The sequence below is a fragment of the Silurus meridionalis genome, chromosome 26, assembly GCF_014805685.1.
Source record: "Silurus meridionalis isolate SWU-2019-XX chromosome 26, ASM1480568v1, whole genome shotgun sequence".
Classification (NCBI taxonomy): domain Eukaryota; kingdom Metazoa; phylum Chordata; class Actinopteri; order Siluriformes; family Siluridae; genus Silurus; species Silurus meridionalis.
Window position 1 is genome coordinate 12,605,700 of NC_060909.1, and position 27,889 is coordinate 12,633,588.

General features: G+C 37.1%; 1 protein-coding gene across 4 annotated transcripts in view; it reads right to left on the minus strand.

Annotated features, from left to right (window-relative positions):
• Positions 1 to 27,889, minus strand: part of cdh8 (cadherin 8) — a 152,868-nt gene that overhangs the window by 117,456 nt on the left and 7,523 nt on the right. The window contains exons 2-3 of one of the 4 annotated variants that reach the window (XM_046840659.1): positions 23,441 to 23,506; positions 21,447 to 21,876 (exon numbers count right to left, since the gene is read on the minus strand). In XM_046840659.1, coding sequence (XP_046696615.1) covers positions 21,447 to 21,704 — 258 coding nt within the window. In that variant the 5' untranslated portion in view covers positions 21,705 to 21,876; positions 23,441 to 23,506. Of the gene's footprint in view, positions 1 to 21,446; positions 21,877 to 23,440; positions 23,798 to 27,889 lie in introns of those variants that run through there. The other 3 variants (XM_046840658.1, XM_046840660.1, XM_046840661.1) reach the window with 3 other exon arrangements.

Below are 27,889 nucleotides of genomic sequence, written 5' to 3' on the forward strand. Positions count from 1 at the left end.
TTCATGATTCATCTGGATCTTGTATTATAAAGTCCTGAATTTTTCATGAAATCCTTCAATAGTGAGAAAAAAGCGAATAATAGTACACATGAAATTGAAATGAAATGCTGTCTGGAGATTCACCAGTTACAGAATCATTCCTCCAACTCAGACACAGGGACAAGACAGCGGAAGTCAGCAGGGGGTCGTTTTGTGTGTGTGTGTGTGTGTGTGTGTGTGTGTGTGTGTGTGTGTGTGTGTGTGTGTGTGAGGAGGCCACGTAGAGTTCTGTCTCTGCTCTCTCTGGGTGATTTTTCTCGACTCGTCCTCGCAGGATCGTTAAACAGAAATAATTCATTTGTGATAAAGGTCAGCGGCACAGTCGAGGCGTCTCTGAGTCAGACATCTCGACTTGTCGATTCGCTCGGGTAAATTTTTATTCTGAAGAATATTCATGCTAATGCTAAATCCACACCACGGCCTCACACACGTTTAACCCCCAAATTCCAAAGGAACTGACAACGGTGACATCATCCACAAATGCTGTAATATTATTAGGCCGACAGAACCATGTGCATGAACTTCATCATGTAGCTTTTAAGTTATTTATCAGGCAGCCGTTTTGGATCATTTCCTTATTAAATAATCCATTAAGCAAAAAAAGATAATTATAATGTAAAGATGAATGTTAATCTTCATCCTCAAACACCAGTCCGTCCTTCAGTTCTAAATAGAACTTTCAGTGTTTCACGTGAGTGACAACTCTTAAGGAATCTTAAGGGTTCTGATAGTGAACATTTCTTACTGGTGGAAATCCTGTTACTTTTATATATTTTGGAGGTAATACTTTTTTCCAGTAAGATTCCTCCAGTAGCTCTTGTAATATTTGTTTTTGTAGAAAACAACTCTGTTCGAGATTGGCTCGCTTTGCTCTGTTGTGTGCCCACATATAGCACGAGTTTGCACTTCCCTGGTTATGTAACCTTGTGTGTGAGTTTTAGTCACATGTGTATGACCAATGTGTTTGCTTCATTCATTTCATGTTGCCACCCCTGTCTCGTTATTACATTCACAGCTGTTCTCCATTTCTGTGTTGTGGAGATGAATTATGGTTGTATATACACCCTTTTGAGTCACTTTAGTCTTGCGAAGTAACTCATTTGTTTCGCTGCGATTACCGAGCCGTTTATTTTCAAAGTATCATTGAAAAGAGTCTCACCTGTTCCCAGTTTTTGGTCTTGTTCCGTTTCTCATTTTTCATTCTTGACTTGCCCTGTTTATTGTTGTTTGCCGATTGCCTGATCATACTGTAGCCTCACGTTTTCAAGTTTGCCTGTCGTGTTTGCCTGATTGTTTGCCTGTTTATTATTCCAGAAACCGTTCTTACCCAGAACTTGCATCTGCTTTCACTGTCATACATTTAGTACATTACGTGACTGCTCTATTTATTTGTTTGTTTATTTAATGAAAACCATATGTTATTTGCAATTATTTATATCTTGCACCAACAATATCACTTTTATTTATTCATCCAGTTTATTGCTCAATATTTTTTACTTACTTAGTAAATCGTACTATTTCCTTTTCTGTAAATTCTTTGATTGAATGTATTTATTTCTTTTTATTTTTTATGTTTTGAGGAATACTTATAAGTGTTGTTAGAGAGGTGAAGAAAAGAGTGCAGGCGGTGTGTAGTGGGTGGAGAAGATTTGTGATTTGTATCTTCAAATGTGAAAGAGAACGTTTAAAAGACAATGGTGTGACCTGCTATGTTGTATGGTTTAGAAACAATGTAGAGGCAGGAGGGTGAGGGAATGCACGTGGTTGGTTTGAAAAAGGCAAATTTAGAGGACAGAGTAATATGGAAAAGGATGATCCACAGTGGAGACCCAGAACAAGAGCAGCCAGAAGAAGAAGTAGTAGTACTTATAGGTGCCACTAGGGGCACACATATCTTTGAAACCTTTGCGCTAGTTAAGAAAGAATAATTTTCTGTTAGCTGATCTGTATAACATTGTATGGAAAACATTTTGGTAACATCACGCATGTTAAAAACAGGACATGGTCAATGCATTAATAAACTGCAAATGAACAAGAATACAAGGAAATTTATGAAAATGATATACACTATTTTGAAAAAATATTGAGACACACCAGACTGATTGCACCCCAGACCTCCTCACCCTACCTCAGTACCTGACATTACTAACAATCTCTAGCACTAATTTCCATAATTAAACTCCAAAATCTAGTGGAACATCTTCCCAGAAGAGTAGAGGTTATAGAAAACAAATGGGGACTAAATATAGAATATGTTCAAAAAGAAGATACCAATATTAAGGTATTCGATATATAGTGTATTTTGTGGTGTTTCGGTCTTGTGTAGTTAGACGTTTTTGTACCCTTGTCACAGGACTGTTTGAACTGTTTGTTAAATGTGGAATAAAAACAAGTCGAGAAACACTGCAGCTTGAGGCAGATGGGAAATAATAATAATAAATGAATTACAGTAGGAAATGAGGGCATGGATTGCTGCGTATGCATTAGATATGAAATTTCTGACTGCACCATTACATCTGGGACCTTCTGCATATTAATTACAAATGAGTTTTAATCACACTGCTTTAACCAGATCCCTTTTTACCAATAGTTTAAATTAAAGGAGCTCTTTTATTTGCACTTCTCAAAATCAGATCAGTTGTTCATCCAGGATGGGATCTGCGTGTCGAGACGAGCTCATATATCACCATCCAATTCACATCACAGAAAACAAAACAAAAAAATCGAAACAATCCATGAGTATGAGGAAGAGGAGCAACTATGAAAATAATAAATTGATAAATGAATAAACACTCCTGGCTGCTAGTCCAAACAACGCCCCAGAGCAGATTTTAAATGGGACATTAAGAGATAAACAAGTCAATAGCAACACTGCTGTTTCCCCCTCTGCAGGAAGCACTGAAATGCTTCTCCTGGGGTTTTAAGCCTTATTTTTAGCTGCTATTGGAGAAAAAAACGGTTTGCCTACAATAAACCAAAATTTAATTTTAGAACCACAACACAGGAACAGTAAACTTTTCATCACAAAATATCAGCCAAAAAAAAGAAAAATCAGGATAAGGTCTTTCTGTTTTGCACCACATTGCTAATAAGGCAAACAAGTAATAGAAGTAATGTAAATCTATAGCCACCGGTTTACATTGTCTAACAAAAGAACTGAAAAAGTAAGCGTAAGTCGGTAACACGATTGGGAACAAAAAGAATATTTTAAAAGTATAGATGGGCAGAGTTTCAACAATCTGAAAAACTACAAATTGTGGAACAATTACAGAATAATGTTCCTCAACATAAAATTGTGAAAACCTTGAATATCTCATCTACATATCAGAATCATCAAAAGGTTCTAAGAATTTGGATTAATCCCTGTGTGAGGAACACGTTTAAAAATCAATATTGGATGCCTGTGATCTTCAGGTCTCAGATAGCACTGAATTAAAAACAGGCATGATTCTGTAATGGAAATCATTGCATGGGCTTATTAACACCTTCAGAAATCATTGTCTGTGAACACAGTTCACCTTGTCACCAACAAATGCAAGTTAAGCACTCAAGTAACCTCTTTATCTTATGTGACGCACAATACTGCTATTTGCACTACCATGAACTCTCACACTTTATGTACATGACTGATGTGTTATATACTCTGTATATTGTATTTTATTTAATACTTGTATTGTCTATTTTGTCTTGTATAGTCTAAGCTAAATGTATAGTGTTATTTATAACTATACTTTTGAGAGTCACCAACAGATGGAAACTAAATTCCTTGTGGCCAATTAACATAATTGTTAAGGTTGCAATTGGAGAAGTGTGCGTTCTTCCGAGAAAGAGTTCTGGGGTGGGCTCTCTGCCAATCCAAATGCTAGGGGCTGGAACTACTCCACTTAGAACTCGAAGAGTAGGGGCTGGACAACATTCTAATGTGCATCATTTGCCAAGAGCAGTAAGGGGGGGAGACATTTTGGTAAACATGTTGCTTACATATCTATCTATCTATCTATCTATCTATCTATCTATCTATCTATCTATCTATCTATCTATCTATCTATCTATCTCTATCTATCTATCTATCTATCTATCTATCTATCTATCTATCTATCTATCTATCTATCTATCTGATTCCGTTTATGCAAAGAAGAATCCATATGTGAACATGATCCAGAAATGTTACTGTCTTTTCTGGACTAAAGTTAATTTAAAATGGACTGAGGCAAAGTGGAAAACTGTTTTGTTTTCAGATAAATCGAATTTAAAACTTTGGATGCCATATTCTCCACACTAAAGAGAAGAGGTACTACCTGTCTTATCAGTGCTCATTTCAAATCTCTAATGGAATGGGGGTGCATTAGTGCCTATGGAATGAGCAGCTTTCACATCTGTAATAGCACTATCAATGCTGAAAGGTATATGCAGGTCTGTTTCATCAAAAAGGCCTTGCATATTTCATCAAGACAATGCTAAAACACATACTGCATCCATTACAACAGTTCAGCTCTGTAGTAGAAGAATCTGTGTGCTGAACTGGCCTATCCACAATCCAGACCTTTAACTAATTTAAAAGATTTGGAGCATCATGAAAAAAAAAAATTAAAATACGACAAAGAAGCCCCAGGACTGTATTAGACATAAATGTGACAACATTCTTCCTCATCCCAAAACTCCAGCAACTGGTCTCTTTAGTTTAAAAGTTGTATACAGACTGTTGTTGAGAAGATGCTACACAGTGATAAATACTGTATGGCCATCAACAAAAAAAAAATTTACCTTTCCTTAGTTTAAAAATCGTATATGCCTTCTATGTTTTACTGTGGATTAAATATGGGTTTCTACAATTTTTATTATTGCATTTTGTTTTTATTTACATTGAAAATCTTTCCGACTTTTTTAATTGGAGTTGTAGAAAGAACACCTAATAGGCAATCTCGAGTATTTGATTCTTCTTCTTCCACAACAGGCATTGTTCACTATATGGACTATATGGATATCCACTTACATTGATAACATTTTAATTTGAATGAAAAAATGTTAAACTTTTTTTGTGTAATGTTGGAAAACATCCAGAAAACTACTTAAAATCAACTTTAAACGGCATCTATTTCTATTAATTGCAAATCAATAACGCAGCTTCTCATGTTATTGAGAAAGTTATCAGTTTATGTGGAGTGTCCCCTGTATATGATCCTGAAAATCATCTGGCCAATAATTCAACACTGCTCTTTTTAACAGGTTCAAACTTAGTGCCATAGTTGCAAATTATTTTTTTTAATTGTTTTTATTATTCATATTTATATTGTTCTTAGATTAGACTCTGAGATTTATACAATGTAAGAGTAGAGAGTAAGACCACACGCAAAAAACCCACACACACACACACACACACACACACACACACACACACACACACACACACACTTGACTCGCTGCATTGTACAAAGCTGACCGGGCTCAAATTCAATCAATGACAGACAACCTTGTTTAGTAGCTGCACACACACACACACACACACACACACACACACACACACACACACACACACACACAGACCAAGGCAGGAAAAGTATTCCATGTCAGATTAAGAGAGAGAAAAGGAAGGAATTTAATTATTTATCACCTTTTTCTTGTTCTTATAGTCTTTACTGCAGGATGTTTTGCTTAACAGTCTGTTTCCTTTGTATTTCATTGATTAAAAATCTTGATGAAATCACCTAGGAACTGTTTAGCAAAAATAATAATTATAATAAGAATAATAAGAAAATAACATGAACAGGAACAATTTATTTTTAAATAATACAAATATATAATTTCACATCATTTATTCTTAAAGATTTACAGATTTTGTATGTTTGGTGCATGGCATTTGCTTCTTTCCCTTTGCATAGGATGTTCAATGTTCAGCTTTAATAATATGAACTATATAGTAACAATTTAATAAACATTTGGTCTCTGCGATTTCCTTCTCACCTTTATTTTCCTTTCCAGTGTCTCTATATGGTTTTGAAAATAACAGGATAAGATAAAAAAAAAAAAAAAAAAAAAAATTATGTTTTGCATCCAACAATAAATGAAAACTAACTGCAAATAGAAACTAAAGGAGAAACATCAGTCTACATATTTGGATTGGACAGAAGACTCATAACAGATGTTTGCTTATATTTAAAAAAAAAAATGTTTCAGGCTTTAAAAATGTATTCATTTTTTACCTGAAATCAGTGTTACGTTGCACTGAAATCATGGCACTGCACATAGAAAAAAAGGTACGCCTGCTGCATTTAGCATACGTTTAGAATTATACTGCAATAATAGTACTTTCACATAAGTTCAGTTCCCAGAAAAAAAACAAAGCAGAAGATGCTAATCCACTAATCCATACATGTTACTGAAGAACTTCTCTGTGAGGCCATTTCAGGTCATTTTACCTCCTGCTGCTTTTCAATTTCTCTGCATGTATGAGTGAATAAAATGCTGAAACAAGATGCTTAGAGGAACAGTGAGAAACGGAGGATGCAGCAGAGAGAGAGAGAGAGAGAGAGAGAGAGAGCGAATGGGAAAAGAGTGAAATAAAATGCCAGCGGTTATTTATTTAAATGCTGCACAGTATACATATTTAATGAAATGTGAGACAGCAGGAACAAGGCCTTTATGTGTAACTGCAGTCGTGCTGTGACCTCAACGCTGCGTCAGAGAGGCGTTTGACTCGAAGACTAGGTTCTAGTTTAAGTACACTTCCAAAGGAAAAAAATAAAGCATGTGGTCACAAAACTTATTAATGGGCACAAAGCCAGAAACATGGCGAAATAGACAAGCTGTCAGGGAGGTGTTAATGTGATCCCACAGCTCAATTGGACTCGGAGCAGCGACCCAGCATTTATTACAGTCACCAAGAAAGAGAGAGTAAAGAGAGAGAGAGAGAGAGAGAGAGAGAGAGAGAGAGAGAGAGATAACCTCTTGGTTAAAGCCTTCTGTGTGTGATCTACAGCTCGTGGCTAAAATAACACCCCGAATCAAGCACAATAAAAGCTCCAAAAGAAGAGTAAATCAGACCGTGAGCCTCACAGAAACTGCCTCACAATGGAGATTTAAACATCCAGACATTTCAACATGTTCATTTCAGGCGCTTTGATGCTAATACTGCTGTAATAGCATGAAAAAGGGATCTGTATGCATCATAAATTGTTATAGACAAGCTAACAAACGCTTGAGTGCCTTCAGATCTATTCCAGCTTCAGATGGATGTTAAAGCTGGGCATGCTTGCGTCTAGTCTGCAACTAGCTCTGCTAAATCTTTTGCTAATATATTTCTCCGGCATTCAGACTTGAACATATATGTGTATAGTTGGGATAACAGAGCTCTGAGCTCCATTAAATCACCTGCAGCTTCAAAAGAAGGTATAAATTCAGAGAGATTAGTGGTCAGAGGCTTTTGAAGATTCCAGCAATTACTTCTGGTTAGCAACTAGCCTGCTAATTCCTCTGATAATGCCTTCGTTATCATTAGATTTTCAATATTTTAGTCACATTAACTCTAGAGGATTTCCACATTCCCCAATGGCTAGGGTTAAACTTAAAAACTGTATAGATTAAAAATGTATATTTGTAATCTCTGTAAAGCTGCTTTGGAATAAAAAATGCTATACAAATATTAAATTGAATTGAACATAAATGGATATACAGTGGAACCCGGTTATTTTGACGGCGTAGGGGACGCCAAAAAGCGTCGAGATAACCGATGATCGAGATAAACGAAAACCAATATGGCGGCAATATATAAACGTGCTTGAAATTTCTTTAGGAGGTTTTTTTTACACAACAGCGTTGCCGCGATTTGTTTGATGAAGGCATGCTATAAAAATGTACATACGTGTTTGTTAACAACAAAAGGCATAAGTGCACCAACTAACAGCAGAGATTTACCAGTATACAATACAAACCACCGTCAATTCTCAAAACAAACCTTTATTATATTTTCCAACATTGCAAACACAAAGATCACTCACAAAATCACTAAAAACGTGCAGGGTGTAGTTCGTTTTTACAAACAGCTAACCAGTGTCAAAATTAGATTCTCTGGTCATTTCACTCTGACACACAGCTCTGAAAATTATCCTACACCTGTAGCATCTGTAAGGCTTGATTTTTCCGCCACTTCCACAAGTTTTTCTGTGGCTGCACAGTGCCGTCTCACTACCTTATTTTCGCGTATATAAGACGCACCCTGGGTGAGGGGTATGTAAAACTTTCTATAAGAACCCTAATATCTCGAGCACAAGGGGGGGCAAATTTGCCACTTAACATCGGTTATCTCAATCCGCATGACCAATCGCCGGCTTTTGCCACGTCACCATCTCACTGCCGTATTTTCGCGTATATAAGACGAAAGAATTGACGTAACCGATTAAAAATGCTAAGACGAAGCGAGAATTTGGTGGTTCCACTTCAAAATAGTCGACTTAATAGGGTTGGCGAGTTAACCGAGGTCGAGATAAGTGGGTTCTCATGTTATTGAGAATACATGGGTATTCATGTTAATGGACGCTCAATTTAATTCTTTTTCAGCTTTAACCAAAACATGATTTCAGTCCCATGGTGGATTAGTGCTCACAGATTGACACTAAAGACCACTGTCTTTACCACTATTAACTATCCTGCTAATTCCCTATGCTAATACTCTCATTAGCATCCAATTTTCATCAATTTAGTCAAATAAAGCTGCTAATTCTGCTATAATGCCATTAAATTTCCTAAAAATAAAGTTTATTATGCTAACAAATGAACTAGTGCTTTCATGTGGATGTTAAAAATTTACTACTGGTAAGTAACTAGGCTAGACTAGTAACAACTCTTTTTCGAACACCACGATTAGTCTCTTCTCTTTGAAGTTGCAGTCAAATCAAGCTGCAAAATTATAAATATTGGTAAAAAAAAAAATTATGCATGCTAACATTGGGCTAGCTTTGATCTTTTTATTTCTTTTATAATAATGTCACTGGTTGGATTAACACACAAGCTAACCATTTTTTATTTGTTGGTCTGCTAATTCTTGTGCTGGGACTTACAGACATTGTGACAAGACGACGTCAAAATGACATACTCTATTTGTTAATCATAAATACTTCGAATCACAAAAAGATTTCAGAGCTATTTTGAAACTATGTTCTACTTCATATCCATCCTCAAATGAAAGCCTGATTTCAATCAGAGATAGAACTAGCACTCACAGATGGATGCTAATAATGACTGTCTTTGTTTCTGATTAGCAACTAGGCTGCTAATTCTTTTGCTAACACCCTCATTAGCATCTAATCTTTAACTTTTCAGTCACAAATCTGCCAATTTTTCCAGGATGTCATTCACAAAAAAGGTCATGCTTTCTTTATTATTATTTCATTGAGTGAATATGTTCAAAATTAGACAGATTTGAATTGTTAGTTAATACCCTCTGTAGCATTTTGATATTTAAACATAATGAACAGCTGCTATTACAAAGGAATGCTATGATAAAAAATATATTAATAACAGCATAATGAAGATTTACTTAAAGATGGCTAGGCAAATTCTCTTTTACTTCATTTTATTGCAACACATTTAATATTGTTTTATTTATTTTAGTGTCAATTCTATTTGATCTGATTTTTATTGCTTAATTTTATTATCCATTTGTATCCTTTTTATTTTATTTTTTATTCCATTTTAGATCATGGACCAGTCTTTAAAAGCATGTCACTGCATGCCGCATGGTGTATTGTCATTTATGTGACAAATTAAAAACTGGAATTTGAAGGGTTTGTTTGGTAGAGAATTGTTTCTATTGCTATTGTACATATTTATCGACAAAAGTTTCTCAATGTAATTCTAGGTATATTACATAATCCCAACTCTTCTTTCAGAGGTAGACAATCAACATAAAAAAAAAAGCCATGAGAAACATAGTAAAACTCACAAAACACAATCAAACTCATTGCTTTCTAAGCCAGCTTGATACAAGGCTTTTTTTTTTCAATTTTTTTAATTTTCCAACTGAATGGCATGAATTTTATATTTTTATATCTGGTACAGTGCACAGTAAGCCACCAGTTAACCATGCAGCCATCATCGTACAGGATATTCTGATTAAACAGATATTTAAGGCCAGTGCTACCTAAATGGATAAGGCTTTGGATTACTTATCAGAAGGTCATGGTTTCAAGCCCTTCCACGCTGCCACTGTTGGGCTTTGAGCAAGGCTTTTATCCCTCTTTGCCCCACGGGAGAAGTATCATGGCTGATTTGACACAAAAAAAGAATTTCACTGTGCATCAATGTAATGTGACAAGTCAAAGACTTTTTCTTAAAACTAACAGTGCTAATGAGTGTCCTCCATCCATCTAGGCCTCTATACAAATCAAAGCCCAACCCCCCCACCTCCAACCCCACCACAAGAGCGCCTCCCTGTGGGCCGATTCTCACCAACACCAACATCGACCAGCTCACTTTAATAAGTGTGAGAGACGCTCGTTAGAGGTGGGAGATCGACGAGTTGAGAGACGGTTGGAGTGTAAACAACAAATAGTCAATTTTTTTTTTCTTTTTTAGTCTTTCGCAAGCATAAAAATGTTTCAGCCAAGAAGAAAAACTCCTGAACAGCAGGTGAAATTCAGAGCTGTGATTCTCAGGTGTGGATCACCAGTGAGGTGGTAGATTATTGATGCGCCGCATGAGATAAAGCAGCTCGGAGCAAAGTTCAGCTTTCAGCAGTCAAGAGAAACAACAAAAAAAAAAGAGAAAAAAGAGAGAAACAGGTAGATCATCAAAGATTCATAACATAACAGTGCTAAATAAAACAATCTCTTAAATCGGTGTGTGTGATATTGCCTTAGCTGAAGTAAGAACAGTGGAAAAAAGATGTTAGAAAACAAGGATAGGATTGCAGCACAAAGCGTATGTCTATTTTTTTAAATCAACATTTTTTTTTTTTTTTTGTGAGAACTGGAATATTCTTATATCTTTAACATTAGCCTGGCTGTCTCCTTTAAGCCATAGTATACCAGAGAAATCAGCTTAGATCTGCAACTCCTGCTCACTCATCCCTCGCTTGACAAAGCGAGCGAGACGCTGCAAACGCACTCGGCACAGCTCTAATGCAGGCAAACATTAGATTTATATCCTGTTTCTCCAGAACTCCATGAAACTAATCCACTCAGGCTTTCATTACCAAATGACAGAGCGCTACTAATTAATATTTGATAGGAAAGTAATCCATATTTAATACAGCAATGTAATTAATAATAACATCATGAATATTTCAAGGTTAAGTTGTAGGATTGAAATAAGAATATAAGGAAGATGTCATGGAGCTCCTCGTTTGGATGCAGTGTGGTTCCGTGGAACAGCCTAATGAACGTATCAAAAGTGCTATAGATATTAAATATGATTCATTTTAAAGCCTTGCCCTAATTATTCATATATGATTCATATTTTCTGTGCCGAATGTATTACCAGCAGCAAACAAATTATGTGTCTTCAGAAGTAGTTTTTTTTTTCTTCTTTTGGATGTGTTCATATTTTAATGGCTGCAACCGGAATGAATCTAGCTAGCATTTATTTTTGTTTTCTCTCATTGTGAATCTCATCGTAACTTTCAATTTACAGAGTACTTTTTTCTGCCAAACTAATTTGTAAACAGATCACAAGACATTTCTCCATCTTTATCGCACGGTGCAGCTGAAAATAACACGCTCATATGAATGTATTTGGTTTAAAACTTTATAATTTCTGTAGTAACAGAGCATCCACAGAGACATGAATGGTCAAGCTTCCATAAACAAAACCCTTATTTCATTTCAATAGAAGTCCCCAATATCATTACTTTGTAACAGTACAATAAAGCTGACAACATTAAAGCTTTTACGCATGATCTTGTTTGAGATAGCATGTCATGATTTACGCATGATCATGTTTGAGATGATTGTTTGAGATAGCAGTGTATTTTTTTCTTCATAACTTCAAGAGAAGGGTCTACAGCAGTTAGTATTACTGCCCCACAGCTACAGAGACAGTTCTGGTTTTATCTTCTGTTCACGTCTTTTTCCATCTTTCCAGTCCCCCACCTTTCACAAACATGACAGAAAGTGGACTAGCTAAGATAAATTGCTGCTAGATGAATGTGGGTACATGGTGCCACGCAATGGAATCCTGCTTAGGAGAAATCTTTTTGTCATCTCTTAAATATTCCTGGGACAAGCTCTGTTCCTAACAATCTTCAGGTTGCTGGAAAAGACCCAGCAGCTACCATGACCCTGACAATGATAACAGGGTTAGCGAATGAACATATCTTTCAAGATTGATAATAAAGAAGCTTGTAAAAATCAGGACTGTTTATAGCTCCAATAACAAACACTATATAGACAAAGGTTTGTGGACACCTGACTTTAAGATTTGTATGTGTTTTTTGAACATGCCATTTCACATTTAGTTCCCTTTTGCTATTATACTATGATCCACTCTTCTGGGAAGATGTTCCACTAGATTTTGGAGTGTGCTTGTGGAGATTAGTTGATTAGTTAGTAAAGTCAGGTACTGATGTAGGGTGAGGAGGAATAGGGTGCAGACTGTTTTCCATCACAAAGGTTTTCAATAGCATTGCAGTCAAAGGCTTGCATCAGGATGGGGGACTCTCTGTGCAGCTGGAGATGTTCCACATCAACAGCTTGGAGACCCATGAAATTACGAAGTAACACAGAAGCTTTGAAGATGGATTTGGACTGTACTTAATGTCAACAGTCTGCCACAATGACTCAGAACTACAGTTTGCTCACCATAACAATTTGATCACCATCATTGCACACCTCAACATCGATTCGCTTTAATGGATATTTGGTGTCACCCAGATGAGGATGGGTTCCTTCTTGAGTTCCTGGTTTCTTGCCACCGTCTCACTCATTAGGGACAAACGTACAGTTTTTAGACAATGTCCATTGTAAAAGTGCTATACAAATAAAAAAGGAATTGATTTGAATTGAATCAAAGCTTTATAGCAGGTCACTCAAGATCTTCTATTCCAACCCATGTAAACCATCTTCATGGAGCTGGCTTTGGAAACAGTACCCCTGTTTCCAAAGGGGTACTGTATTGTCATGCTGGAAAATGTTTGGGTCTCATAGTTCACCTGATGGGAAAATGTAATACTACCACATTCAAAGACATCCTGTACAATTGTGTGCCTCCTAACAGTTTAAAGAAGAGTAACATATGGATGAAAAAGTCCCTATATCTTTGTCCAGGTAGTGTTAGATTATTTCATTTACATTGCGCAAGGTTAAATATAGCACTAAACAGATAAATAAAACAATTATATATATGTACAGTACAGACCAAAAGTTTGGACACACCTTCTCATTCAAAGAGTTTTCTTTATTTTCATGACTATGAAAATTGTAGAGTCACACTGAAGGCATCAAGGGCTATTTGACCAAGAAGGAGAGTGATGGGGTGCTGCGCCAGATGACCTGGCCTCTACAGTCACCAGACCTGAACCCAATCGAGATGGTTTAGGGGTGAGCTGGACCGCAGAGTGAAGGCAAAAGGGCCAACAAGTGCCAAGCATCTCTCGGGGAACTCCTTCAAGATTGTTGGAAGACCATTTCAGGTGACTATCTCTTAAAGCTCATCAAGAGAATGCCAAGAGTGTGCAAAGCAGTAATCAAAGCAAAAGGTGGCTACTTTGAAGAACCTAGAATATGACATTTTTCAGTTGTTTCACAATTTTTTGTTATGTATATAATTCCATATATAATTCCACATGTGTTAATTCATAGTTTTGATGCCTTCAGTGTGAATCTACAATTTTCATAGTCATGAAAATAATGAAAACTCTTTGAATGAGAAGGTGTGTCCAAACTTTTGGTCTGTACTGTATGTGTTTTTATTTATTTATTTATTTATTTATTTTACTTTTTATAGGAATTAAATCCTACAAAGCAGTTTTGCTGAAATCCATTACATTTCTTTTTTTCATTTACTTCAATTCTGAACAACCAGAAAATGGAGGCTGATAATAATAATGAGGATGATGATGATTATGATGATGCTGCTGCTGCTGATGATCCGCTGTAAGAAGACAAACATCCATTCAGGTGGTAACAATGAAATTATTTTATCCTCTATCTGCATTAGACTGAGTGTTTTAGTCCTTATTCAAATTAGTTTTTTGTTAAGCAATTGTTTATCGTCTTTAACAAAGTTTGCAGAGGCTCTGACTCGGTACTTTCATCACTGTAACCACGAGACACATTCATCAGCCGGTGAGTTGTAAAGCTAACACGATTTCTCCACCTGAAAAGACTATCACACCTTAGTTTCAGGGAAAAGAAAAGGGAGAAAAATCTATAGTGTAGCTCATGCTATTATAAGCCAAGCACATTATCCATCTTGTGTTGTCAGACGGCTTGTTGGAGGCACCAAAGGGAAACGTTGTTTAAAGACACATCCATTTTCTTTGCTGAATAAATAATCAAAGCCACTTTCTCACGTTGAAACCGACAGGCACTGAAATCCCACGACATCGCCCAGGCCTCCTGAATATTAATAGCTTGTTATCAATACTCTCTGTGACAAATACTTAAAAAAAAATCCCATCCGAGATAAAAGCATAAGGAGCTCGTCTTTTGTGTACAGTGCATCTGTGGAGAGACGGAAAAGAACAGAGTCCACAATTATCCATTCTGATCCTGCATTATGCCAAATTACAGCCAGAAGAGAAGAAAATAAAAGAGTGCAGGCAAAACAATTTTGCTGACATTTCCCATTTCCTATAATCAAACCCATGACATAAACAAACCTGTATTTACTAGATCTTTGTTGTGTAGAGATAACGATTTGCTCCGCCCCTTCACTCACGTCTGAATACTTATTCTTGAATAAAGCTGTCAGTTTGTAATCTGCCATCATTACAGAAAAATGTAAATGACAGTAAATGACATTGATGAAGGGAACAGAGATGATTGAAAGATAAAGTCATTTACATTTTTATTTGATGCTTAGAGCATCCATAATAATAATAATAATAATAATAATAATAATAATAATAATAATAATAATAGTAATAATAATAATAATAATAATATTAATAATAATGAAAGTCTTTTCTCATCTCATCTTTAAATGCTGTGTGTAATGCAAATCAGCTCATCGTACAAAAAGTAAAGGACACATCAAATTACATGCCTTTCAGTTTCTTTTAAAATTTCCATCTACATTTTAAACACAAAATATTTAATGTGTGCATGTCATTAAGCTTAAAACAAGTGGCTGACTATCTGTAGTACAATCACAAAACTAAAACAACAAAAATATCTAATAATATTACATTTTTTGCATGCAATTAATGTTCCTCTTAATAGCTGCATTTAAAACTTGTGGCGAAAGTCATCGTACATGCCCTCAAAAATCAATTTTTGGAGTTCAGTATAGCAGTTTATTTAAAAACTGTACTATAGTGTGCAGTTTTTTGTGTCATGACAGGGAAGATACAGGTTTCCCTAATTTTATTACCTGCCCTTTGCTAGTATTGATTTCTGTTGCTGAACTGAGTTTTAAGTTTACAATTAATTGCCTGGCAATTTATACTTGTTTTGCATTAGATCTAAACATCAGTTTGCATACTCATTACGTATTTATTAAGGCAAACACACACACACCGTATCACATGACTTGTGCATTTTGAAAATTATCAATGCAATTTGTATCATACAATCTACAAAAGTTGAATGTATTGTCACTTGCTATTTAAACAGAGAAAAAAGGCACGTTGATGTTTAATTTTTATTAGTTTTATTCAGTCAAACACACAATGTGAATGCAATTCGTTATTGTACTTAATGTGCTTTTTATTGTATCTGGGTTTAAGATAATTGTAATAGATATCAATAAGTGTTTGACTCATTAATATCGTTCTATTAATAGATCGGTGTGCTGAGAGTAACATTAGAGTCTTTTCACATACGTTGATTTAGCAAGAATATTGTGACAAAAATTATAATAGGAACATTATAGCCCTAAAAAATTGTAGTACTTTGGATATTTAAGAACTTTTACTTAATTCAAAGTTTAAAAAAATCACTTTTACTTTTACTGGAGTAATATTTTAAATGCTGTATCTTTAACTCAACCGCATGGTTTGTGTACTTCGTCCAACACTGTTTTTTTTTTTTTGTATTTCATTATTTCCTTGTAATTTTAATATAAACGTCATATGATTGATGTTGGTTAATCATGCATTTACATTAGTATTTTATTGTTGCTGATATTTTTGACATTTTTATAGAAAATGATTTATACAATATTAATCTCTTCCACTCTTCTCTTACATAGATAATAACACAATGACTTTTCTGCAAAATTTGAGATTCAACCAAAGAAAACAGGAAAAAACATCTGCAAATTGTATCTGGAAACCAACATGCATGAAAACATTGTTCATTTTGTAATTATTCATATTCAATTCATGATTGTATTTAATTTAATTATAACATGGCATGAGTATCCCACATAATTAGAGTAAAAATATTAAAAAGTTCACTCTTAACAAACATTTGTTTATTGACTATAAAGCAGATCTTAAAAATGCACATATCAAAATATTGATTTTTAAAACTTTTGAATGGTATTTGAATATGCAAATGAGTTCTAAGATCCCTTTTAACCAGCAGTGATAAAATGTCTCAGAAATCAGCAGCATTGATGAAACTTGAAATCAACACCATATTGTACATAATGATCGGTGGAAAGAGAAAGGCTGAATCATGTGACCATAATTAATATTCAAGACATCATTACATCATCATGGCTGTAAACACAAATTAATTTTTTCGTTTCAACCTGAAATGCATTTATTTATTAATTTTTTTCCCAAGGATTTCCTGTGTATAGCGTGGACACACACAAATGTGAAGTTGCACTTTGATTCCAACTAAGAAGTAGAAGACAGAATGGTATCTATATTTTCCCTCTATTTTACTTCCTATTTCCAATTCTTTCTCTTTTTTCTTTTTCCCACTCTCTTTGATCTCTCTTTTCTATTCTCTTTCTTCTTGCCATTTTTCCATATTTTCTCCCTTTCTGCTCCTCTATTTATCCCTCAGCCATCATTCAGCCTTTCTGTCTCTCTTTTCTTTCTCTTTTCTGTCGTTGCCATCCATGATTCCGCATTTATTCTAACTGTTCTATCTGACAGGCAATTGGTGCTGAAGGAAGAACACACACACACACACACACACACATTCTCTCTGTCTCTCTCTCACACGCACACACGTGCACACACACACACACTTATTGTCCCTCTCTCTCTCTCTCTCTCTCTCTCTCTTTCTCACACACACACACACACACACACACACCACAAACTCGCACAGACACACACTGATAGACCAGCAGCTCTGTGCATAATTAAACTTCAGCAAAGCGAAAGGATGGAGCGGGTGTAATCTCGGCCAGAGGATCCTCTATAATCACCACACAGCAAACAGACTGACGAAAGTAGAGTGGAAAATTAAAAATAAATAAATAACATGCTGATTCATAAGATACATAAAAAAAACACACACAGGCATGTGTTGGTATTTATATAGAATATTAACTTTGGGTTTTATTTGACTGTGCCCCAAATGCAGTGTGTTCTTTATATTGGAAAACTGAATCTCACTTTTATCCTCGATGATGCTAAAAGTAACAACACACACTAGAGATTTAACCTGAAAATCCTGATCGTTATAACTTCAATTTATAACCTTGACTTACCTGGTCAATGCTAACGTAAAATTCAATAACATTTACACCAGTGTTAATTCCAGTAATATTAGCCTTATTCTCAGGAACACTAACATCATCCTTAAAGAAACTAACTTTTTCTTCAGGAACACTAACTTATGCTCATTTTAATCTTTATACCAGTAATATCAACCTCAATAACAGTAACTTTAACCTCAATAACAATAATCTTTACTATAATGACATTAACATTTACCTAAATATCACTAAGTTTAACCTTAATAACAGTATCTTTAACCTTAACAAATGTAACATTGTGCTCAATGACATTAACTTTTAACAAAAAGATTTACCTCAATAACAGTAACTTTAGCCCAGTATCACTAATCTTTACCTCAATGACATTCATTTTAAGGTCAATAACAGCAACATTCACTTCTAACATTAAATCTAACCTCAGAAACAATAACTTTTAACTCAATGACATTAGATTTAACCACGATATTAGTAACTATAATCTAAATGTCATTTATGTACACTAACTTTAACCTCAATAACAGTAACTTTTATCACAGTAAAATTAACTTTAAACTCAGTAACAAAAAACTTTTACCTCAGTGACATTAACTTTAAACTGAATAACAGAAACCTTAACCTCAGTAACAGAAACTTTTACCTCAGTGACTTTAACTTTAACCTTAATAACATTAACTTTTACATTAACTTACATTAAACTATGCAATGATAAGTTTAACTTGAATGATACCAACTTGAACATCAATAACAGTAACTTTAACCTCAATCTCACAACCTTGAATAAAAAATAACAACACAATAACAAATTTAATACACTTACATTTTAACATTACAACTTTAAGCTCAGTACCTAATAATTGACAATTTTATGTTTAAATGTAAAAAAAAAAAAAAATCCTGCTTGTACTGACATGTAACTACAAAGTAAAAATCGTGTTCTATTATTATCTGTATAGAATAGTATAGTATAGAAGCCCTCTTTCTCTCTCCCTCTCTCTCTTTTTCTATCGTCTCTTTTTTTCACCCACACACAAACTTGATTCATTTTTTTAATTAGTGTAAAGAAGAGAATGAGAAAATTCTGAGTGCAAATCTTACATGATAAAGGAAGAAAGGAGACATTAGGAGAGTGCTAGAGAGAGAGAGAGAGAGAGAGAGAGAGAGAGAGAGAGAGAGATTGAGAGCAATGATGGAGGAGCAGAAAGGTTTTCAATCTCCTTTGCCATGCTACGACTTCCCTATCTCCCTGCGATGTGTCACTTATCTGCTCTCTGCAAGAAACCTTCACCAGCACTTAACCTTGCACAGAAGAAATACAAAATAAATAAATAAAATGCCATCGATATAAAAATGGTACTCAATCCACTGCAACTCACCAAGAATCCAAATCCCTCAATTATCCTGCCTCAGACCGAGTGCATTTTCTGCCACGAAACTATCATGACACTAACGGCGTCAGAGAAAGAAATATTAATCGCGTATTGAGCTTTCTGTGGTCTTTTCCATCACACTCACACAGCGAGAGTAACATTAGGACAGCAGAATTAGCGGAAAGCATCTGCTTAATTCACCTCGGAGATCAAGTGCGCTTATTCCATTTGTTTATTTATTTCTGTTGATCAAAAGAACCAACGATCCTTTTAAAAAGCCCCTTTAATTGCAGCTCGTGAAAAACTGATACGCCGCCTAAGGACATTTTATTGTTGCTGTGATGTTGGGACAAAAGGTGTAAAGCTTGTATTCATTTTACATGCCTATGTGGCCTTAAAGACTGAGGAAGAGAGAGAGAGAGAGAGAGAGAGAGAGAGAGAGAGAGAGAGAGAGAGAGTAATTAGCTGATCTGCTGCCAAACTTCGGGCTTGGAGATCGTTTTCCACCTCGCTGAGGTTGAGGACAGAACCTCAATCAGCACTGCGGCCCCGAAGTGCACTAAGTTAAACGATCCACTGGCAAAACGCAATATGTCACAGTCTAAACTCTGCCTGATGGATATGCAACACTAATACTGCCTCATGTTCATAGATTTGCTTGTGGAATTGTACAATTCTTCTTGTACCAGTTGGTAAATAAAGCTATAGTTACAGCAGCGAGTGTGGTTAGTGGTCATGTGGGTTTAGAGGTTGTTTGGATTAGCAGTCACTCTGGGTTAGCGATCATAGAGTGAAAAGCTCTTGCTTGCTATTTACAATAGTTCTAAGGTTTGGGTTCAGATAAAGAGACAACTGACAAAGCCAGATTTCTCATTTTAACATTTGCAACTGAAACTGTAGATTTAAATAAAAATTTGGAAGCTGAAGACATTAAAAAATCCAACAAACAATAAGATAAAAAGGTTTAAAAGAGAAAAAAGGATACAAAAAAAGAAGAACAGCAAAGCAAAGCAAAGGAAAGGAGGGAAAGGAAAGGAAATATGACAGAAAGCATACACAGAAGCAAAGGAAAAAGGAAACAAAGGAACAGAATTAAGAAAATATGAAGTAAAATAAAAAGGAAATGAAAGAAAGAACAACAGACAGGAAAACCTATTAGAGAAAAGCATGAGAAATGTGTAAGAAAAATGAATGGAGAAAAAAAGAAAACAGAAAACAGACAGAAACGAACGAAAACAATCAAAAACCTAATTAAAGAGTCTTAAAGAAAGAACAAAAACTTATGGTTGGGGAGGACTTTTTTTTTTTTCGTTCTTGTCTACACATATAAAAGAAAGAAAGGGATAAGAAAAAGGGCAATTCTACATGAGATTTAAAGTAATTTTTACTGAGGTTCCACTACAAACACTGCATGTTGGTTGCTTTGCTTTCAAAACCGAGTGCTTGCTAAGGCTTTTTGATTTTTGATAAGAAGAGATGAAACGATGGCATCTAAAGAGCACCAACCAATCCCACAATCATGGAAAAACTAGAACACACACACACACTATCATTTATTCCAGCCCATCTACCTTCATGACATGTATTGTGTATCTCCGGGCGAGGGATGGACAGAAGCTAGAAATCTGTCGCTTGCTAAGAAAATCCAAGATCTGGCCAGTGATTTCACACCACACTGCTTTCACACACAGGTTCAGTTCAGCTCCAGGGATCCTGAATGATTCAGAGCTCCCCCTTATGGTGTTCCTGGATCAAAGCTTTCACCTTGATGCACTACAAACCAAGTTCTTTACTGATTTTGACCAAGGGGCAATAAGATCTAGAGGAGAAGCTCTGAAACAATTCATAAACAATTTACACCATCTTTACTGAGCCCCAGGAGATCCATCTGACTCTAGACACCATAACATTTCATGAAAATATGTCTAAATTCTTGGCTCACAGTTTTGCCAAAAATTCTAATTAACATCTACTGATTTCTTCAATCTCAGCTTTCTCATGCAGTTTTATGTCTTCTGCATCAGAATATGTAAGAAGGTTTATAAGGCTTGCCCAAATGCACATTGGATGAAATGATCAATAAACCACTAAATTTAATTTCTTCATGAAGCTATAATTAAGTTTTTCTAATCCATGACCAGTAATTTTTCCCACTCTATTCTTGAGTCTTCCCAACTGCACAAACATTCCTAAAGAAAATAAACCTTTTTCCCCAGTGTGATAGGCAACGCTCAACATCCAGCTGACAACGAAACCACTCACCCTGCCAACGAGGATCGGATCGGGTCCAGAGAATTCCTCCAACACGAACATTTGATTCCAAACCCATCCCCTTTTGGCTCGATGGAGGACGCGTCGTCCTTCCTGCTGAGAAGTCTCACTTTCTGAACTCGGCCTCGTTTCGAAACTTTGCGATTGGCCGACAAACTGTGCCGAGGAGCTGACGCATACACAGGTAATCCACGCCAGCAAGATCCGAGTCCACACGTCCCTCTGCATCTCCTCTTTCCGTTTTGGCATCTTCACAGTCTGACTTTACTAGTGCTCTCCTTTCCTTGTTCTTACTCCAGTTCTTCCAACTCAATACTCTTTTCGTCCTCGTGTCCCCAAGCTCGGGTTCATGATGTCGTGGAGAAGCTGAGGTTTGCCTCCTGAGCGGGGGAAAACATGTAATCCATCGAGCTTCAGTCTTCTGTGCAGAAAAGAAAAACGAAGATGAGAAATAATTAGTACTAGAGCAAGCTTCTACATTTTGGGACTGTAGAGCCAAGGACAGCAATGTGTGCATGTTTAAAAAGGAGCTGTATGATTCAAGTGCCAGCTGTTCTTGATGGTTTAGAGAAAATTAAAAAAATAATTCTGTGTGTGTGTGTGTGTGTGTGTGTGTGTGTATGAGTGCATGTGCGGGTGTGTGTGTGTGTTGGGGGGGGTTGGTTTTTCAATATATAAATCAGATTTATTTTGAATAAATAAAACACCAATGTCTTTTATGGTTCTAGTAACAAGTTGTCCTGCTGTACATGCCCTTGTCCATGTCAGGATTTTTTACACTATCTGAATAATAAATATTCCTTTAATCCCATAAAATATCTCTCTCGTGGGCTTTCCCTGCTTTCTCGGTTTATTAATTGCCGCAGGAATCTGAACCAGCAGCCGCACTGACTCCTCAGCTGTCAAACACTCTATTAGGCAGTGCTCTAAAATGTGATATTTTAATTACGGCATGAGCATCTACAAAATCAATATGATGTATGAAACTTAAATTCGACAAGATCGAAAACGATCTGCAGTCGATAAGCTAGGGTTTGAAGAAGTATTTAAGAAATGACCATTAAATATCAATACATACTTAAATCCCAATGAAGGACAGAGATTGCAGGGAGGTTGGATGTTTCCCAAAAACACAACGTCTTACTATTCAAGATCGTTGTGCAAATTAAGCATGCAGTGAAGAGTGAAAGTATCGGAACCCAATGTTCGTCTTTTTAGAGGTTAGGTGGTTCAAAAAAATGACAAGAGCTTTAGAGATATAAAATGGACCTGAATGTGTACATTAAGTTGTCATTGTCATAATTATCCTGCTGCTTAACTGGCATCAGAAGTGCCACCAGATCCAATTCTGTTGCAAAATAGAGGGATTTTTATAATTATTTATTATTTTATTTAATGGGAGGACGTGTCAATAAACACATATGAAGTATATTCCACAATATGCTCATGGCAAACAAAAATAATTGATGCAAAAAAAAAAAAAAAAAAAGATACAAAAAAAGAGCAGGAAAAACAGAGACAGATTTGATTTCAGCACCATAAGGGACGGACAGCTCCCCATCTGGGAAAGAAAAAAAAAAATCTGCCAAATTTCCTATGCAGCAAAATTGAAAATTGGGCAATATTTATGAATTTATTCACTTTTAACTCATTCATTTGCTCAAAGATGACTTATAACTGCATGGCATAATGCTTTACTTTTCACCCAAGTTACTAAAATCAAACTATGAGGTTAATAATGATGAAGATGTTAATGATGAAGATGCTGAGGGTGATGATGACAGAATGAATTCAATTGAATTCAATCAATAAAATGTGGATTAAAATGCTGTGCGATCTGATGCTCGAGTTTTCTGTCTGTTTCCATCTCTGATCAATCGATCAGAGACTCAAACACACAACATGCAGCTGAAGCACGCGCACACACACACACACACACACAGCATTCTGCACTCATGCACCTGTTCACACTGAATGCCACTTACCCGATCCGGCTGCGACGTCTCCTCTGTCGAGGGCTGGTTCAGAAATAAAGCCTCATCGCTGTGGGTCTGTGTGTGTCCGTGTGTATGTGAGTGAGAGAGAGAGAAAAAGGGAGAGAGGGAGAAATTGAGTGTGTGTATATGTGTCCCTGTGTGTATGTGTGAGGGAAAGGAGAAGGAAGCAGGATAACGGAGGAGTGCGGACCACTGGAGATGTATGTATGCACGTGTCTGGAGCTCCGGCAGGCTGCTGCGAGCTGAGCGTGAGTGTGAGAGCGAGCGATGACTCCGTGTGTGTGTGTGTGTGTGTGTGTGTGTGTGCATATGTGTGTGTGTGTGTGTGTGTGTGTGTGTATGTGTGCGTGTGCATGCAAGAGGAGGAGGAGGAGGAGGAGGAGTGTGTGAGGTGGGCTGAGCTTCAATCCATCTATCTATCCATCCATCCTTCTTTCTTGCTTTCTCTAGCTCTTGCTCTGAAGCTCAGAAAGGCTCTTGCACAAGGGGATGCACAAGTTTTAGGGATGCTCTCTCTCTCTCTCTCTTTCTCTGTCTCTCTTTCTCTCTCTCTCTGTATCTTACACACACACACACACACACACACACACACGTATGGGTGTCACAGCTCTCGTCACGCTCGCTTGTTTCGTTTCTGTCCCAGGATTAAAACTGTATTTTTTGTACAGAGGCGAAGAAAGAGAGAAAGAGATGCTATGTGTGTGTTCTGTTCCTTTATGTGTCACACCAAAAAAAATATATATTATATAGTAAATATACATTTGTAGAATTTGTATCAATAATGTAAATATACATAAATATACACATTATATATATATATATATATATATATATATATATATATATATATATATATATATATATATATATATATATATATATATATATATATATATATATATATATATATATATATATATATATATATATATATATATATATATATACACAATTTCTTTTATATTTCTTTAAGTTTTTCCCTTTCCTTTATAATGCCAGCATTACACTTGTCATACAGTAAACACTGTTGTAGGTGATGAACCCCATCAGATTTCCTCATCACGCATTTGTCATTTATGTCACACAATCAATAAATATCATATATGTTCTTATACATGGTTATTGAAGAAGAAAAAGAAGGAAAAAGAAGAGGAAGAAGAGGGTGAGTGTGTGAGCTGTACAGATCATCCTACAGTGTGTGTACGGTGTCATCTGACTGACTGAGTGCCCTCTAGTGGACAAAGTAAGATGTGAACGTTCTTGCGCACGTACGCACACACACACACACACACACACACACACACACACACACACACACACACACAATGGAGCGAGCGAGCGAGCGAGAGAGAGAGAGAGAGAGAGAGAGAGAGGCTAAAGAAAGAGTACACAGACAGGTAGATGGAGTGACATACAGAGGCATGAACAAACAGGTACATAGATAGTGGCTAGAAGAATAGATAGACAGAAAGATGGACAGACGATGAAATGGACAAGTAGATGGAGAGACAGAGAGAGAAACTGAAAAACAGCTAGAAATAAAAAAAGGCAGACAGGTAAATGAACAGAGAGATAAATTAAGGAAACTAGTGGATTAGAGAGACAGAAAAAAAAGAAAGAGAAATAGACAGACATGTGCAGTAAAGAATATTTTAAAAAATCCAGCAAAAAAATAATTTCATTAATATTATATAAAAAATAATTTACGTTTTATCAAGTCAAATAAGTATTTGATCTGGCAAAAATTCTGACTCCCACAGACCCAAGTTAGTCCTGTACCTTTAGGAAAGAAACCATTGGTAACACACCAAGGTCCCTCTGCTCAAGAATGTACATGAACAGGCTCGTCGAAAGTTTGCCATTGAATACCTGAACAATTCAGAGAAGGGTTTGGAGAACGTTATGTGGTCAGATGAGACCCAAATTGAGCTCTTTGGCATCGACTCGACTCGCCATGTTTGGAGGCGGAGAACTGCAGAATATGACCCCATGAACACCATCCCCACTGTCAAACATAGAGGGGGAAACATTCTGCTTTGGGGCTGTTTCTCTGCTAAGCGTAAAGAAAGACTTCACTACATGAATGGGGCCATGCACTGTAGAATCTTGGATGAGAACCTCCTGGCCTCAGCCAGAACACTGAAGATGGTGGACAGGTCTTCCAGCATGACAATGACCCAAAACATACAACTAAGGCAACAATTTGATGATCTTGTAGCCCATTCCAGCTTTGTGCAGGTCTACAATCTTCAAGTCAAGTCAAGAAGCTTTTTATTGTCATTCCAATTATATATATCCCATGCAGTACACAGTGAAATGAAACAACGTTCCTCCAGAACCCTGATGCTACATAAAACAACAATCACAGAAACAGAAACACAGGGCCAAGGACTAGTAGAAAAATCCTTGCCACATAAAGTGCATGTTTGCAACCTGGTGCAAACAGTGCAACAACACAAGACAGTGCAGTACAACACAGGACAGTGCAAGACAAATACACAAAACACAAAACAGCTCCGCCAGTAAAATGTCGTAACGAGATAAAGTGAACAGTAGCAAAAGTGTGAACAGAATATTGTGCAAATGAGCAAATAGCAGCAATCCAGGACGATGTGCAAAAACGGCATGTAAACATTTTGTGATAATGATTAGTGAGAGTGGTACTGAATCATGGGTGTGCGAAGTGTGTGATGTGTGTTGAGTCTGGTTTGTACAGATCAGTCACACAGTTTGTTTGTGTGTGTGTGTGTGTGTGTGTGTGTGTGTGTGTGTGTGTGTGTGTGTGTGTGTGAGTTCAGTTCAGTTGTTTATTGAGTAGCCTGATGGCTTGAGGGAAGAAACTGTTGCACAGACTGGATGTGGTGGCCCGAATGCTTCGGAACCGCTTCCCTGATGGTAGGAGAGTGAAAAGTGTGTGTGACGGGTGTGTGTGGTCATCCACAATGCTGTTGGCTTTGCGGATGCAGCGTGTCGTGTAAATGTCCATGATAGAGGGAGAAAGACTGATCTTTTCAGCTGTCCTCACTATCCTCTGTAGGGTCTTGCAATCCGAGACAGTGCAGTTCCCAAACCAGGCAGTGATGCAGCTGCTCAATGGTCCCTCTGTAAAACATGGTCAGGATGGGGGGAGGGAGATGAGCTTTCCCCAGCCTTCTCAGGAAGTAGAGACGCTGCTGGGCTTTTTTGGTGATGGAGCTGGTGTTGAGTGACCAGGTGAGGTTGTCCGCCAAGTGAACACCAAGGAATTAGGTGTTCTTGACGATCTCCACTGAGGATCCATCGATGATCAGTGGAGAATGGTCACTCTGTGTTCTCCTGAAGTCAACAACCATCTCTTTAGTTTTGTCCACGTTCAGAGACCGGTTGTTGGCTCCACACCAGGCTGTTAACTGTTGCACCTCCTCTCTGTATGCTGACTCATTGTTCTTGCTGATGAGGCCCACCATAGTCGTGTCATCGGCGAACTTGATGAAATGATTCGAGCTGTGCATTGCTACACAGTTGTGAGTTAGCAGAGTGAACAGCAGTGGACTGAGCACACAACCCTGATGGGCCCCAGTGCTCAGTGTGGTGGTGCTGAAGATGCTGTTTCCTGATTGTACTGACTGAGGTCTCCCAGTCAGGAAGTCCAGGATCCAGTTACAGAGGGAGGTGTTCAGGCCCAGTAGGCTCAGCTTTTCAATCAGGTGCTGAGGGACGAATGCTAAGCTGAAGTCTATGAACAGCATCCGAACAAACGAGTCCTTGTTGTCTAGGTGGTTGAGGGCCAGATGGAGGGTTGTGGAGATGGCATCGTCCGTAGAGCGGTTTGGACGATACGCAAACTGCATGTGGTCCAATGCGGGTGGAAGCTGGGTCTTGATGTGCCTCTCAAAGCACTTCATCACAATGGGTGTGAGTGCAATGGGACGATAGTCATTGAGGCAGGAGACAGTAGACTTCTTCGGCACGAGAATGATGGTCATCGTCTTGAGGCACGTAGGAACAATGGCGCTGTTTAGGGAGATGTTAGCTGTTTTTTACATTCCCTGAGCACTCTGCCAGAAATGTTGTCTGGTCCAGCAGACTTCCGTGGGTTAACTCTGCATAGAGTTTTCCTCACTTCAGCTGTGGTTAGACAGAGCATCTGGTCACTGGTAGGAGGGATGGTCTTTCTTTGCCACCATGTTGTTCTGTACCTCGAACCGGGCATAGAAGTCGTTCAGCACATCTGGGAGGGAACCGTCACGGTCACAAGCAGGTGATGTTGTCTTGTAGTTCGTGATCGCCTGGATGCCCTGCCACATGTCTGCCTTTCTGGTACGGACAGTTTGGCCCTTGCTTTTTTCAAGGCTGTCTTGTCCCCTGCTCTGAAGGCGGAGTCTCTTGTTTTTAAAAGCGCACGCACCTTGGCGGTCATCCACGGCTTCTGGTTGGAGCATGTAGTGATAGTCTTGG